We start from the raw sequence: 16,128 nt of genomic DNA, 5'->3' as shown, positions 1-16,128 counted from the left end.
CGCGTGTAATAATGATAATTATTTACTAAAGAACGACGTATTAAAAGAACATGTCATCCTAAAGGCTGAAAAGACTGAACGGAGTGGTGATGGCAGTCTTCTGAACAGGGCATTCCCCAGGAGGGTGCAGGGCCCGGGGCAACTCAGCCACTGCGGGGCCCCACCAACCCCCATGGGACTGTCGCTGATGGAATGGTAAGGTCACGGTTGCGATGGTGGCGTAAGCCGTCAGGTCAGAATAACCAGTCAACAGGTAATGTGTCCGAGGTCGCTGGGTCAAGTGCTGGGGGGCCCCGGGCGGTCGCCCCTGTTCGCCCCCCCTAAAGGACGGGCCTGCTTCTGGATATCTGCAGATGCCACTGAAATCTGGTGGAAGGCACGCTCCAAGTCGATCTTCGAGAAGATGGTCATGCCGTGGAGCTTGTGGTGGAAGTCTTGGACACGCGGGATTGGGTACCTGTCAGGTTTGGTGACGAGGTTAAAGGCTCTGTAGTCACAGCATATCCTCCAGTCGTTGGACGGTGGCTCTGCAACCACGTGAAGAGATGCCCAGGAACTCTTTGAAGGTCGAATGATGCCGTCTTGCAGGAGTCTGTTGAATTCCGCCTTGGCTGCGTTCAAGAGCTCAGGGCGAAGGCAGCGAGGGCGTGAGAAGACTGGAGGTCCTGTAGTGGATTTTTCCCCTACAAACGCTGTTTGTCGCTGAGTAGCCGACCCCGCGAATTCCCCAGTGTATGCCTCGTGGTCTGGGTCAACCAGCGCCGCCATACATCACGGAGGTCAACTACTAAGCCACGCCAACCCCCGCTATTTAAGACCTGACCTCGTGGTGACCTCTCCTTCTTCTAGCTACAGCCGCAGCAAGCAACACCTCCTCCGCGCTGCCTGGCGGCCCTCGCTCCCGCCGGCGAGCATGGCGACCCACAAGCTGTCCTCCTCTGAGCACCCTCACCAACCAGCTCTCTCTACATCACGCTTGTAACCATGCTGCCTTCCCAACACCAAGCTGCACTGTACATCCAATACAACATGTATACAGAGAGCACATTGTGAGTTTCCTTTCTCCATCCCATCCTGAGTGTGAACCAAACAACCGCACCCCACAGTCCTGTAGTCTCGATGTGGTGGAAGATTCCCGACTTTGGTGGTGGTGGAGAGACTCGGGGTGAAAAACTTCGTTGAATTCCTTGAGGAGGAAGGAGAACTCGTTCAACGGTGAGAGGCATCTGATGGTGTCGATATGGGTTATATACAAACAGGGCCGGTGCTAGGAATTGCGGGGCCCAATTAGAAAATTGATAGTGGGGCCCTCTACTCTACAAAGTCGAAGATTGATGTTTTATATTTCGTGTAGTATGCCCGCCTTAGCCAAAAAGCATTAATTACTTGATATACTAAAAGTTTAAAAACAGTATAAAAGTTTTGATTTTTTATTACAAGTTAAGACAATTACAGACAAACTGTTTATGCACGGACCTTTTAGAAACACACTTTTCTGGCTTTTTTATTTGCAAAATCTTTCAAAATCATTTTAAAGTCAAGGGTTTTGGTAATGTCACTTTCTATAGATAGCATCGCCAAATTGTTTAGTCTTTCTTGTGAAATTGTTGACCGTAAGTATGTTTTAATCAGTTTTAGTTTAGAAAAACTTCTCTCACCCGATGCGACTGTTACGGGCATTGTTAAGTAAATTCTCAAAGCAACAAAAACATTAGGAAATGCAGTGAATCGATTGTTTACTACCAGGTATTCAAACAGGGCTTGGGGCTTGGCGACACTGGTGGGCAGAAAAGTTTTCAGAGCTTCAAGTTCTTCAGCCAACAGATAACCATCTACATCTTTACTTGTTACAGTACCTACCTCTACATCAGTGTTCTGTTTTAGTTTGGTGTCAATTAAAGCTGCTTCAAGGTCTACTGTGTGTTTCCTTATTTCTGCCTTTTGTAAGCCCTGAAAGTTATTTAAAAATCCAAATAATTTTATATGGCTTTTAAGCTGCATAAATCTAGATTCTAGAGATTGAATAGCTTTGTCTAGCACTAAGGTAAAGCACTGAACTCTATATGCTTCTTTTGGATCATCAAAAGCTTGATCTTTTGCCTCATATGAAAACATTCTCTTCCTTCTTTGTAGTCGTTTATCTTGAAATTTCCTAAATTCTAGTGGTAATTCAACAGCTTCAGCCAAATCATTTGCGCCTATTAGGACATCATTAAAACCACTCTCTCTATATTTTCTTAGCCATGATAATAGTTTTTCAAATGACTCCATGCCTTCATCAATGTCCTTTGTTTTACCTTGTAGTTCCTTGCTAACATAGTTAACTTTAAAAAGTAAATCATGCCAAAATATCAAAGAAACTAAAAATTTATAGTCTTTTAGCTGGTTTGCTAAACCTTCTGTCTCTGCTTTTACCTTGGGCTCATCTGTTATCTCTGATGTTTCCACAAGTGCATCATATACTTCTCCAACCTGATAACGAATAGCTTTAACACTATCAATCCGACACTCCCACCTTGTGTCGCTCAAGGGTTTCACTGATAACCCAGGTACATGTTTCTTAAAAACTGCCCACCTCTTTGTTGATGCTGAGAACATTATGTAGATCCTTTGCAAGATCCCAAAAAATGTTATAGCATCTGGACAGCACTTGGCTACATCTCCTAGTAACAGGTTATAATTGTGACATGCGCAGGGTACAAAGAAGGCTCTTGGATTATCCTGCAACAGCCGTGCTTGTACTCCCGATGTGTGACCTTTCATATTGCTACCGTTGTCATAACCTTGGCCTCGAATGTCTTTCACATCCAATTTTAATTCCTCTAGTGTGTTTAATAATGTTTTATATAAATTTTCTCCTGTGCTACTTTCAACCTGCATAAACTGTATGAAATGTTCATAAACACCTGAAGGAGCCAAGTTGCCATCAGAAACATACCTGATCGTTAGAGACATTTGCTCCTGGTGGCTCAAGTCAGGTGTGCAGTCTAAAATTATGGCATAGTACTTAGCTGCTTTTACGCGATTCAGTATCTCATTCAAAACAGCTGTAGCCATAATGTCTAGTAGTTCATTCTGAGTATCTTTTCCTAAATAGTGATTATGAATTTCGTTGGCCTTGACTTTACGTAAATGTTCTTCAAGAACAGAGTCAAACTTTGCAAACAGCTCCACTAAACCTAAAAAGTTTCCATTGTGTACACTCTCATTACCAACTTTTTCTTCTGTCCCTCTTAACGCTAGATTTCTCTCAGCAAGAAACTGCACTATTGCCACTAGCCTTTTGAATACTTGCTGCCAGTACTTTGCATGTTTATTAATAGTTAGTTCACGTTCTTTGTCAATAGTCTGTCCACTATAATGTCTTTGGTATAACTCCCAGAATTGCCATGTGGCTTCCAAATGGTTTTTAGAATTTTCATGCTCATACAACCTTGTATGAAGATTAGACCAGTTGTTGAATCCACTTGCTGATAATGCACTGGTTTTGTTCATACTAAAAAGCTTACAATAAAAGCAATAAATTCTATCAGCAGACTGAGAATAAATAATCCAAGGTCTATCAACATACTCCCCATTTGGAAGTTTTCTCTTACAGTGAAACTTAGAAAAACACAATCCCTTTTCATTTCGTGGAAACTTGTTCACTGGAATATCAGGAGGCCCTTTCATTGTTAAATAATCTCTTATATTTCTATTTATATTCGATGGCCAACTTGCCGGGTCATCATTAATGTTAATTACAACTGTACTTGTGGATGATCCATCACTGTTTGATGTTTGGGCTTGGCCTTCTGACTCTTCTTTAGCTATAAGTGGACTTCTCACTTTGGCACTGTCTTCTGTTGTATTAAGATCGTCTTCAGTTTGATTCAACTGTGTCTGTGTGTCAACTTGAACTTTTTCAAACTGAATATCAATTTCTTCATTGTATTCATCAACTGTAATTGGACTAATGGCTGTATTGTCATTTTCTGAATCGTTTTTGTCTTCTTCATCTTCAATACATGGGCGTTTCAAAGGTGGAGTGACAAGAAATTTTTTGATAGCACCTCGATGTTTTTCATTTTCAAGCACCTTTGCCTTTGCCAGTGCTCGCTTCTGGTTGCCATTTAAATACTTACGCCCTCTGCCTCTATCTCTGCTTGTGCTTGCCATGATGAAAGGGCTTTTTATATTATCTTTTCAGAAATGACATATAATAAACTGAAATGAAAAAACGAACAAAATTATTCACAATGAGAAGTCCCTGGCACTTAAAAAATAAGTATGTGCATATATGAATGCTATAATTAAAACAAAAAATCGAAACACTGATCCTATAAAATAAAAACCACACAATGTTTATCACCACTTCACCGGACAAAAAAAGCTTTAACCGGACATATAACACTTTGGCATGGATAGCACACCGCTACGTACGCAAAGATTCGGTTACCTACATAGAGCTATAGTATGTGCTTGCATGTGCTCAGAATCACAAGTCATTTTCTGATTCATCATCGCTATTGTCGCTATCAATCATGTACTCAGGATCAACAATTATCATCACTGTCCAGCACAAAAATTATAAACAAACCACGCCTCGGTCGCCACCCAGTGGCCATGCTTCTCATTTTCAAGGTCAACACTGCAAAACTCATCTCAAATCATGTCTATGGCAACGACCGGAGTTTTGTCACTGTCTGACGATGATCACTGGTTATTACAGGACATGCTGATATACACAGCACAACGTTATCACTCGTATTTCCCCCTGAAAACAGCCAAAAATACAGACCCGACACACTTACACCGTCCACGCGTTGGGAGAGAGTGAAAACTGTGTTCTGATTGGCTCGCACCCTTCCCGCTCCTGTAAATTATTATGAAAGTCAGGGCGTGTGGACCAACACCAGAGTTAATTCCCTTGGACTTTTGACAAAACAGAACATTCTCGCACGTGACTGGGATCTATTATTTTGATGACAATAACAATGATTTTGTGTCTAACGTTAGCTTTTTTACCAATATCGTATACAGTTTAAAACTAACACACGTGTGTGCGGGGCCCCCTTGCGGCGCGGGGCCCAATTTGATTAAATTGGTCAAATAGGCTTAAAACCGGCCCTGCCTTCTTCTAGCTACAGCCGCAGCAAGCAACATCACCTCCTCCGCCGCTGCCTGGCGGCCCTCGCTCCCGCCGGCGAGCATGGCGACCCACAAGCTGTCCTCCTCTGAGCACCCTCACCAACCAGCTCTCTCTACATCACGCTTGTAACCATGCTGCCTTCCCAACACCAAGCTGCACTGTACATCCAATACAATATGTATACAGAGAGCACATTGTGAGTTTCCTTTCTCCATCCCATCCTGAGTGTGAACCAAACAACCCGTTCCCCACAGTCCTGTAGTCTCGATGTGGTGGAAGATTCCCGACGTAGGTGGTGGTGGAGAGACTCGGGGTGAGAAAACTTCGTTGAATTCCTTGAGGAGGAAGGAGAACTCGTTCAACGGTGAGAGGCATCTGATGGTGTCGATATACACATGGGTTATATACAAAGGGAAGGTAGTGGAGGCAAGCACTCCAGTGCAGAACCAGGGGACAGCTAGGCACCTTCCACCCGCTCTACCTTACACTCAAAGGGGGGGTGAGCGCCATATAAACAATGGCATCTTAAATCACACCCACAAAATACAGTGGATTTAGCAAACGTTGCAGCTGCTAACAGAGACGTTAGCGAGAACAAATTCCAGCTTGAAAGTCTTGAACACTAAGTAATAGACACATTCAAGGAAGGTAGAGCAAGGAAGCTCAACTCCCTTTAATTTGCGTGTGTTTTTCAGTGCCACCGTTGGCTACGTCATGTCATCTATCGCTGACCGACATAACTAAGGTAGTATTTATAGAAAACGAAAGATGTCTTATTGCGGCTAACTACACTAACCTTAACATATATATAATCTGGTATTTACATATTTATGTATTTATTTATACTTCATTTATTCATTCACAAAGAAAACCTAACCTCAATATCATTTGTAAAACGCCATTCATACCAAAATAAATGAAATAACGGCGTCGGGTATCTTTTTCATTTATAACACATTTTTTACAAGATCACTTTTGTCGGATTGTAGAGGTATAAAGGTAAACAAGAATGATATAATGCACTTTATTATATACAATAACAATAACAAGAAATACATAAAGAGCTGATTTACCATAACAATCTTATCCATGCACACACAAATATATTATAAATATAGAAATGGAAAAAAAACAATATATATATATATATATATACAATGTCTCTTTTTGAGATCTCCCTCCTATACAGTAGTTTACAATCTTAAATGTTTTTTTGCGCTTTATCTTGCCAGAATATACAAGGTAAAAACAATGAAGCATTAGCGGGGGAAGGGGGCAGCACCCCCCTTAAAGGGGTTTACAATTATAAAAAAATGAGAAGAAACAGTCGGTGCTTTGAAGATTGAGTTCGACATCGCCCACTGTCAAGTGAACATAAATTTGTAGACTATAGGAGAGAGATCTCAAAAAGAGACATATACCATTGGATAGAAGAGAAAAATACTATAGATTAACATTGGTTTCGTTGTAGAATTACCCTTAGCTTGAATACCACAAATTCTTTTAAAAATTAATGTAGCTAAAAATTACATGTATAGCATTGGGTTTTTTATGTGTATAAAGATGCTTATTAAATCAAATTCTTTATCCTTTTCATTTCCCAATAAAAATAAATAAATAAAATTAATAAATATTGAAGTGATAACCGTGGTAACATTATGAGATGTTCTTATTACCACCATGCTATTGTACTATTCCAGATGATACTAAATGTTACATAATACTTCCTTGAGTTAAATGTTTAGTATAAATGAGGTGCCTAAAAGATAACTCAGGTTCTCAACTGGCTTAGCCATGTTAATATTGTTATTATTACCAACTCTGTATCTGTGTTTTTCTGGCTAAATAAACTTTCAATTCAATTCAAAATTCAATTCAATTCAATATTTTCTCAAAATGCATCATGTACTGTTTTCATATTACTGTTAACAACATAAATAACGAATTTACTGCAGTGATATTAAATTTTACTATCAGTATCATGACTACAATGACCCCTTCTTGCACTGAGGGATATTGTATACTAATAATTAATAAATACTATCACCATCAGTAATTGCGATTTCAATACATATTCTTGTCTTGACCAAACGAAAACTGCTAAGATTTAACATATCATAGGTTTCGCATGACGTTTAAAATTAATCTTAATGAAGATCTAAACTTAATTTTCTCTCAATTACTCGAAACAAGGTGAACAAGATGCTTGTTGTTCATATGAAGGAGTGGAGTGTTTGTTACAGGACTAGTGAGGTTATCCTTCAACTATATCTCGCATATGTGAGACCCCACTTGGATTATGTAATTCAGTCCTGAGTACAGGTACTACATAATGAATATCAAATCCCTAGAGAACATTCAGAGGAGGATGACAAAGCATAAGGAACCATGAGTATGGAGACAGATTAAAACATCTGAATCTGCACTCCCTCGAGAGACGTAGAGTGAGGGACGATATCATCGAGGTGTATAAATGGAAGTCAGGGTTAAATAAAGGTGATATAACAAAGGTACTCCGAGTATGGACACTCGACTGAGTTGTGCCCTCTAAGACGTTTACAAACTTCAATTAGGCCACCCCTTGCCCGTCGATAGTATAAGCTAGGCAGTTGTAGGCGCTCTGATCTCTCTGGGTAACTGAGGTCTTGGCAACTGGTTTCCCTATCTACATTTCCTAGGCTATGTACTTTACATTTTTCCACGTTAGCTTTCATCTACCATTTTGCAGACCACGAGAAAAGCTTGTTTTGGACTTCCTGTGATTTTTTTGGAGTCCACATCTGATTTAATTACATGCTCTATCTTAGTGTATACCAAACCAAGGTGTGAAGGTTGAGGAAACAAGAGACGCAGAGTGGCAGTTCAGGTGACCATCCACCCTACCTGTGTCCTCACACATTACCCTCACCGCGCGCACCTGCAAGTTACTAACATTAATTCTACATATGAAAGTTACGAATTTCACTGTGATCAGCTTAGGTTCACATGAATAGAAGAACACCTCTCTAACCACCTCCACATACACCCTTCTCACTACCCCCCCCCCACACCCCTCTCATCATCCCCACACAGCCCTCTCATCATCCCCACACATTCCATTCACTATCCCCATACACACTCCTCTCATCATCCCCCACACACACAGCCTTCTCAACCATTTCCACACACAGCCCTCTCACCATCCACACAGCCCTCTCACCATCCCCACACAGCCCTCTCACCATCCACACAGCCCTCTCACCATCCCCACACACCACCTCAAACAGCCCTCACGCCACCTCCATATAACTCTCTAATATATGAGAACCAAACTACAGCTACACATAGAAAGATGTTTGGGCTCTTCATCCTGCTTAAAGCTGAATCACAACAGCTCTTCCACCAACCTCGGTGTCCAGTTCGTATCATCACAATGCCCACTTACCAGCTCCAACATACCACCGAAGTAAAAGCTCTTGAACGCATACCTAACTTACTGACTCAAAATAGGGGTTTTGAAGCTTGCTGAAAAGCCTATTCTTGCTGAGTGAGCGAAGCTAGTGCACTTGCTATTAGACCTCATAAGATATCACCTTAGATGGGAACCTAGAAGGTGACAGAGCAACATTTTAACACCTCTAGACTAAGCTAGGCTGCAACTAGCAGTTGAAGAAAACGGGAAACTTGAGAGAATGGTTAATGCACGGATGGACTCCTTACTGCCTGCGCCATGCTACGGCATACCTGACTTTGTTTCAGGGGTCTTGCCTTTCCAAAACCTACATCAGGAAAAGAAGGGGGGTAGAGCTGAAGAAAAGGGGGGGGGGGTTTAAGTGCGTGCACCAGCTTTGCTCACTCACCAAAAATAGGCTTTTCAGCAAGCTTCAAAGCCCATATCTTAGTGAGATGAGCTTGCTAGTCAACTTGCTACATTCCACAGGAAGGAGGGTGCTAGGATGTAAGGGGAGCAATGAGCTCACGCAGGACCATTTGAATATTATTTATTCTTAGATTAAGCTACATTAATTTGTTTTTAGCTGTGTGCTGTCTGTGTGTCGAGTTGGTGAAACCCATTGCCACGCAGGGTGTGTTTGACACCTGGTGAGACAGATATCTTGCTATGAAGCAGGAGGCCGATTTCCACTGACCCCCTTCCCGGACCTGTGAGAGGGAGTGGGTCCTCAGGAAGGCCAGTGGAGCCACTACACTCCATACATCGTGGGGACGTGGGGCCTTCCCAGGGCCGGCCTCCTCTATAACCTGCCACAACCTGACTGCCAGTCCTCTGACTGATAGCAGGCAGGGGTCCCGACCGAGGATGGACGAAGAGGTGATGCTGGCTGGTGGTGTTTTCAGCCGTGGCGGAGAGGTATTGACGGAGGGTCCCGACCGGGCAGAGTCGATGGTGCTTGCCCCCCACCTTCCATTCCGGAACAGCTACTGGCTGGAGCCTGTTGTTCTCCCACTCATTCTTCACCAGGGAGGTGGGAGAAGGTGCCAGGGACACTGCTGAATCTCAATGGGCGAAGAAGGTTCAGTGGTCGAACGTCGTGAGTGCCTTGAGCTGGGAGGACTTGAAGCCCGTGGCCAGCACTACGAGGAAGAGGGTCTTCTGTAGTTGGCGGTCCTTTGACGGCCGGATGGTGAATGGATCCGAGCCCAGAAGGGTAAGGAATTTCTCCAAGAACCAGAAGGTAATGGGTGGTCTAGCAGGTGGTCGCTGGTGGAACAGGCCCCACTTCAGCAGGGTAACCGACCTGTTGTTAACCTTCACCCCGCACCCGTAATCCAGGGGGTTGGTGAGGGCAGCCAGGTGGATGGAGAGGGTTGGGATAGACCTGCCTCGCTCGTGTGCTGGGGATGATAGGAACTCAAGTACTACACTTTCACTGGGCGTGGGAGCTTCCTGCTCCTTGAGGTACTGCTGGAAGGCGTTCCAGCAGGACTTGTATTGTCGAGTAGTGGAGGGTCTTTGTCCTGACAAGACGTCCTCCACCACTCTAGGCGAATACAGTCTGATCAGGGAAGCACGGAGAAACTCCACGTGTGTAAGTTAAGTGATTTCTGTAGCCTGGCAACGAGAGAATTGAAGAGGAAGGCGTTCCCCAACATCAGTGGATGCGGACACCAGCCAAGTAGCTCTGAGAACCATGGTTGAGCCGGCCAGTAGGGGGCCAGGAGGAGGACCTTCCCCTTGAAGCTGCGAAGCTTGTGGCAGACACGTAGAAGGACCTTGGGCGGGAACAGGTAGATGGAGGTCCACCTGTTCCAGTCCTCCGTGAAGGCGTCTGGGCCCCCGTGTGGTGTCGGCGTCAACCGACCCAAGACGCTGGGAGCTGGGTGGATATCGGAGAGGCAAAGAGGTCCACCTCCGGCCGACCCTGAAACACACTCTGGCTTAGTTTCCACTCTACTGACGTCCCCTTGAAGCGGGAGAGAGCGTTGGCCCAGCCGTTCTCGATTCCCTGGACATGGTGAGCGGACAGGTGGATACTCCGGTGGTGTGCCTCCTTGAATATCTGCTCCGAGAGTGACAGCACAAACACCCATCTCCCCACACACAAACACCCATCTCCCCACACACAAACACCCATCTCCCCACACACAAACACCCATCTCACCACACAAACACCCATCTCACCACACACTTCACCTCTCACAAATCAACTCCCTCGCCTCAATGAAATATTTTAAATATGAGCACTGAGCAGTAATGGGTCTTGGAAAGTTTGCTGAAGTATAAATTCACTTTGGGCCAAATGTTACTTCGTGATAAATTAAATGTAATACTATAATCCTTAATGTTATTACCATGACTATTAAGTAATATAAATAACATTACCTTTATCTGTAGCTGAAGGAGAGTGTGGGTGCCTAAGTATTGTAATGGTGTATTGTATGAACGACCACTTAGGTACTGTACTAGTATGAACATTTAGTATTGTATATTATGTTCACGGAGTAATTAACTGTAATATTATATAGTGTGAGTATATTGATGCTACACTTGCCTAGTACAGTGCATAACCGATAAGAAAAAGTAAATACATGAATTAGTTGTAATTGACAGGTACTGTGTCCCTCATTTAGGTGTTATTAAGAGATGTGTGCACTATTATTTAACGAGGAGTAAAGGTGAGTGGCCAAGGAATTCTATAAACGAGAAGTACAAGAAATGACAGATGTTAATAACAATAAAATTCGAGTAAAGTAAAGAGAACGTTCACGGAATAAAAGTGATAAGACTGGAAATATTCTTGTTAGTGTAATATATATAGCAAGAATTTGTGTCTGAACGGTGTTGACTGTAATTATATGTACACCATTGACTTTATGAACCCATTATTATCGTTCAATGAAATAAAGTAGTTCAGCGATTAACTTTATGACTTGAATGGGCTTGGTCATTAGAGTGATGAATAAACTGTTGTGCAGGTTCTTGTCGCAAAAACTGAGCCTCGAAAGACTCCAGGTTTAGTGGTATGCATAATCCCCAACCGCACGAATATGGTGGATGAAAGAAAGGAGGAGATCCAGGAGATTAAAGACTCAGGGAGACAAAAAGATGGAAGTTCGGGAAGGAGAGCTTGATATCAGACCTTTGTAATAGCTTCAGGTAGAACAAGGGGAAGACCCGCCGAAGTCGTCCAGATCAGGGTTATGACTTATAATTGCGAGCGAGTTTGCGATGAGACTTTCCACTGTTAATTCTCCACACCTCTCTCACATTTTCTGTCTCTCTTGTGTTGTGTTTGGTCACCTCTCCTCTTACACCTTCCCCTCCACCACTCACTCATCATTTGCTCTTATGCCTCTTCCCTCCTCCGCTCACTCTAGATGCCTACACCACTTTGTTTCTCCCTCCTTTATTCTGGTTATCCTCTTCTCTCTCGCTGTTACTCTTTCGTGCTCTTCTCTCCTACTTTATTCGATATTATAGCTATACCTGCGTCCTTTCCAGGGTAAAATCTGATGGAGAGAGATTGTAATTCTAAATTTGTTTTGTTGCTGTTTCATTTTTTTTAACGCTTTAACTGCACTATTTACTAACTCCTTTTTCTTACAACAGATATTAATATTTTTTACGAGTGTGTTGATGTTGTATAAATATGTTCAGGTGCTTCAGATCACTGACGGTTTAAACATTCATTTGACATACGAAACGACACTAATGGTTTAAACACGCATTTGACTGACATACGAGGCAGCAACAGCAACAATGTTTAAAGGGTAGCTCATTAAAATCCGTTCCCTGAGTCTTAGTTTCAACGCTAAACATCTTCTACTGTGTTTTGTTGGTAAGTTCTAATGTGCAGATATGTGGCGAACTGAACCTCTTTACTACCATTATTGTTATTATTAATATTACCCCTGTGGCCTAAGGGTCAGGGTTGAACTTAAGATAAAAGGAGCTCAGGGCAAGGGACCATTTTAGGGGCCATTTTGGTACTTTTATACTTTTCGTCCCTTGGATGCTTTCTAGGGATTCGATATCCATTCTGTAGTACGGTGACCAAAACTGAACCGCATAATCCAAGTGAAGTCTCACAAGCGCAAGATATAGTTTTAGGATGACCTCGCTAGTCTTGTAACTAAAACACTCCTTTGTATTAACCCAAGTACTTTGATAGCCTTGTTTCGAGCAAATACGTATTGTTGTCTTGGTTTAAGATTCCTGCTCATCATTACCCCTAAATCGTTCTCACAATCGGACTTCTTTATATCAACGTTGTTCATCTGATAATTGTTTTCTGTTTACATCTCCAAGGCTAAGTTGTTTACATTTGTCCACAATAAATTTCTTCTGCCATTTTTCAGACCATGCAAAAAATTTCTTTAGAACTTTTTGTAGTTTTACGGAGTCCTCGTCAGATTTAATTATACGCCCTAGTTCAGTGTCATCAGTAAATATACTTATGTTGCTGTTTACACCTACAGTATATCTATGCCGTTTATGTACTGAGCCTTGAGGTACTCCACTAGTGACGTCACCCCAATCGGATTTAGTGCCTTTAATGCTGACTCTCTGTTTCCTGTCCTGTAACCACGCCCTATTCCAGTTTAAAATATCTCCTTCAATTCCATGGGCCTTCACTTTATGTATTAATCTTTCATGGGGTACTCTGTCAAAGGCTTTGCTAAAGTCGAGGTAACCCACATCATAATCGTGTCCGTCATCCACTGATTCGAAAACAATTGAAAAGAATGAACGCCCAACTTGTGAAGCCATGTTGGGAATCATTGATCAACTTGTGTTTCTCAAGGTGATTTCAAGTTAAGTTTGAAAATATTGCTTCCAGTAATTTGCCTACAATTGATGTTAAACTAATTGGACAGTAGTTATAGGAATCATTGTCAGTTGCAGAGGACATACGCTGTTCGCTCCCCATTACACGCCTCGGATTGGCAGGTTTATTAATAAGAGTCAGGCCCAATCATATCATTAGATTTATCAGTTAATTAAAATGATTAAGCATATAGGTCCCTCCACCTGTTCACGTGGCCTCCTCTTAACTCTTTTGTCTCACCTTTTCAATTTTTTGACTGTCTTTGCAGCTTTTGGTTTTCATATGACCTATCCCTAATAGTCTTGGCTGAAAAACTGATGCTCGCTGATGGTTAACCGGGGTGGATCCCGACACAGGATATACCAAGCAAAGTTTATAGTGCGCGACTCACTTGACCCATCGATTAACCTCCACATTACCTAAGGCGACTGAAGAAACTGTCACAGTTGAGGGGCACTGATTAATTGCTTGTTGTCAAGTAGATTAAACACTTGTCACACTGATGAATTCACCTTCAATTTCTTTCATTTTGGTGTATTGAGTTTTTAGGATGAAAAGATAAGCTGTTAACATTTGCCAAAGATTAAAAAGGGAGGTGGAGAAGTTGTTAAAAACTCCGAAGTGGTAAAGGTTCCTTGATAGATCAGTTAGCATGTGTGTCTTGCTGAGGCATACAGATATTGTTAATTGGAGTGTGACAATGGGTGTTTAGCGGAAAATCCAAATATATTTGATTCTGGTATTTGTAGTGTCAGGATGGAGGTGAGTTATCGCATGGGATACTTACTGTGCATCCTCGTGGTAAGTGGCAACACACGGGAACCACGCAGGCTAGACCAGCATGTGGACACGTCCTGGTGACTATACCAACCACTGCCACGCTGTCTTGCTGATTAAAACCTGAAAGAAAACTCTGCTGTGGAGCCCCGCATCAGGAAGAGATGCCTACAGAGGTCCAGTAAGACCCCAACGGCGGAATAGGCGGAAGAGGTGACCGACACGGGAACCCAACGACTACACCGGCGGATAAAGGTAATGCAAGATGAACAAGCTACTAAGGTGAAACCCAGCAAACTGGGCAATCGGCACTCCATTGCAACTCTCTCTCTCCCCAATTGTTGCAGCTACCTGCACCACTGGATCAACTCGCGCGCAGCAATTATTCAACATATACTTTCCATCATCATCAGAACCCCTAAATCCCAAAAAGTCCTATGGCGACAGATGAGTGGTGACGGGGACAGGAAGAGATGACTGCCGGGAGTCTCAAGTCACAACTCTTCACATGGGCGGCATAAATATGATGGTAGTTTATGCAGTGGGATCTAGCCCCTTCCAGTTGCCACTCTGCTCACCCCACATGGGGAGGGGGCTAGAAAATTTGCCCTAAACATAGCTTGCCTAAAAAAAAACCTGATTGGTGGAAAAAATCGCGTGAAACAAAAAAAAAAAAAAATGCGGATCAACACAAGAGATGCGAATTTTTCAATTCTACTAAAACTAAAGCAATGCATGACCAAACTACCCATGCCGCGGCCCCCCTCCGCTCATCCGCTGGTAACTCACAAATTAAAGACGAAAGGATACACGCTTGGAGGAGCACCACGCAAGAAGGTGTTAATACTTTCGAGTTATCCCGACTGCATACCGAGGCAGACAAGCACCACCACCAGAAAGACGCTGCCTCCTCCCCTCCCGCACTAGTTGTAGCCCTCCACACGTGCAACATCTGTGGATGGCCTTGCCGGTCCCGTGTCGGCCTCTCGGGTCACCTCAGAGCTCACCAACGAAGGTGGCAACCTTAATAACCTATATTACTGTATTATAGCTGGATGATCGTCATACTCGATTCCGAGTGACAGCAAAAGTAGTAGTAGTAGTAGTATTGTGTGTGCGTGTGTAGAGAGAGAGAGAGAGAGAGAGAGAGAGAGAGAGAGAGAGAGAGAGAGAGAGAGAGAGAGAGAGAAATATAAAAACAAAACCCGACATTGATATGTAAGGAAAGAAAACGGGAGAGAAATGAATAACAAAGTAGATAAAAGATAAAGAGGAGACTTAGAAGAAGATTTACCTCACCGTCATCATCTTCATCTCTGTCATCATAGTCTTCCAGATATGCAAATGAACCCCAACAAGTACAAACTCCTACAGGCTTAAGTGTCAAACTCCCCTAACAAGCTCAGGACCTGTTGCGTGTATCACTAAAGAGGATTGGGTGGCTGGGCGTGGCTGTTTACCCTAGGGGAGGGGGGGGGTGAGGATAACCCGGGAGCATGGATAACTGAGGAGTGGGGGGGGCTGAGGGGTGAACTAGGATGGGTGGGGAGCTAAGTGAGAGGGAAATGGGAAGGTAAGGAAGCGGTAGGGGATACGAGAGAGGCTTCAGGAGAAATTTGAGGAAGATGAGAGAGGTTGAGAGGCAAAGGGAGGGAGACGAGGATGGCTTAGGGGAGACGAGGAGATTGGAGAAAGGAAGGTGACGAGGGATAGGAAGAACGGAATGGAAGAAATGACGGTCTCATATTGTATAACTGATGAAGACGGTGGAAAATTTATTTCAGTAGATATTTATTATAAACAATTCATGGTAGGTAAGGCGTAAAGCTGTAAGATATTCGAAAAAAGAAAGATAGGAAGGTTTATGGTATGATGATATTGCGGTGTGTGATTATGTTGGGTGTTGGTTCTGGGTGGGTGATGGGTGGAGTCGTTCTGGGTGGGGTGCTGGGT

General features: G+C 43.1%; 1 protein-coding gene across 1 annotated transcript; it reads right to left on the bottom strand.

Annotated features, from left to right (window-relative positions):
* Nucleotides 1-1,416: 1,416 nt before the first annotated feature.
* LOC121873661 (zinc finger MYM-type protein 1-like) lies at nucleotides 1,417-5,106 on the bottom strand. Its single transcript, XM_042377312.1, has 2 exons — nucleotides 4,781-5,106; nucleotides 1,417-4,206 (listed from the first exon to the last, which is right to left on the bottom strand). Exon 2 carries the CDS (start codon nucleotides 4,156-4,158, stop codon nucleotides 1,480-1,482), a length of 2,679 nt encoding a protein of 892 aa, XP_042233246.1. The 5' UTR covers nucleotides 4,159-4,206; nucleotides 4,781-5,106; the 3' UTR covers nucleotides 1,417-1,479.
* Between the last annotated feature and the right edge of the window lie 11,022 nt (nucleotides 5,107-16,128).

This window comes from Homarus americanus, unplaced genomic scaffold, assembly GCF_018991925.1.
Source record: "Homarus americanus isolate GMGI-L3 unplaced genomic scaffold, GMGI_Hamer_2.0 scaffold43895, whole genome shotgun sequence".
NCBI lineage: Eukaryota > Metazoa > Arthropoda > Malacostraca > Decapoda > Nephropidae > Homarus > Homarus americanus.
Note: the sequence above shows the minus strand (reverse complement) of the source record. Positions and strands in the feature narration are given on the sequence as shown.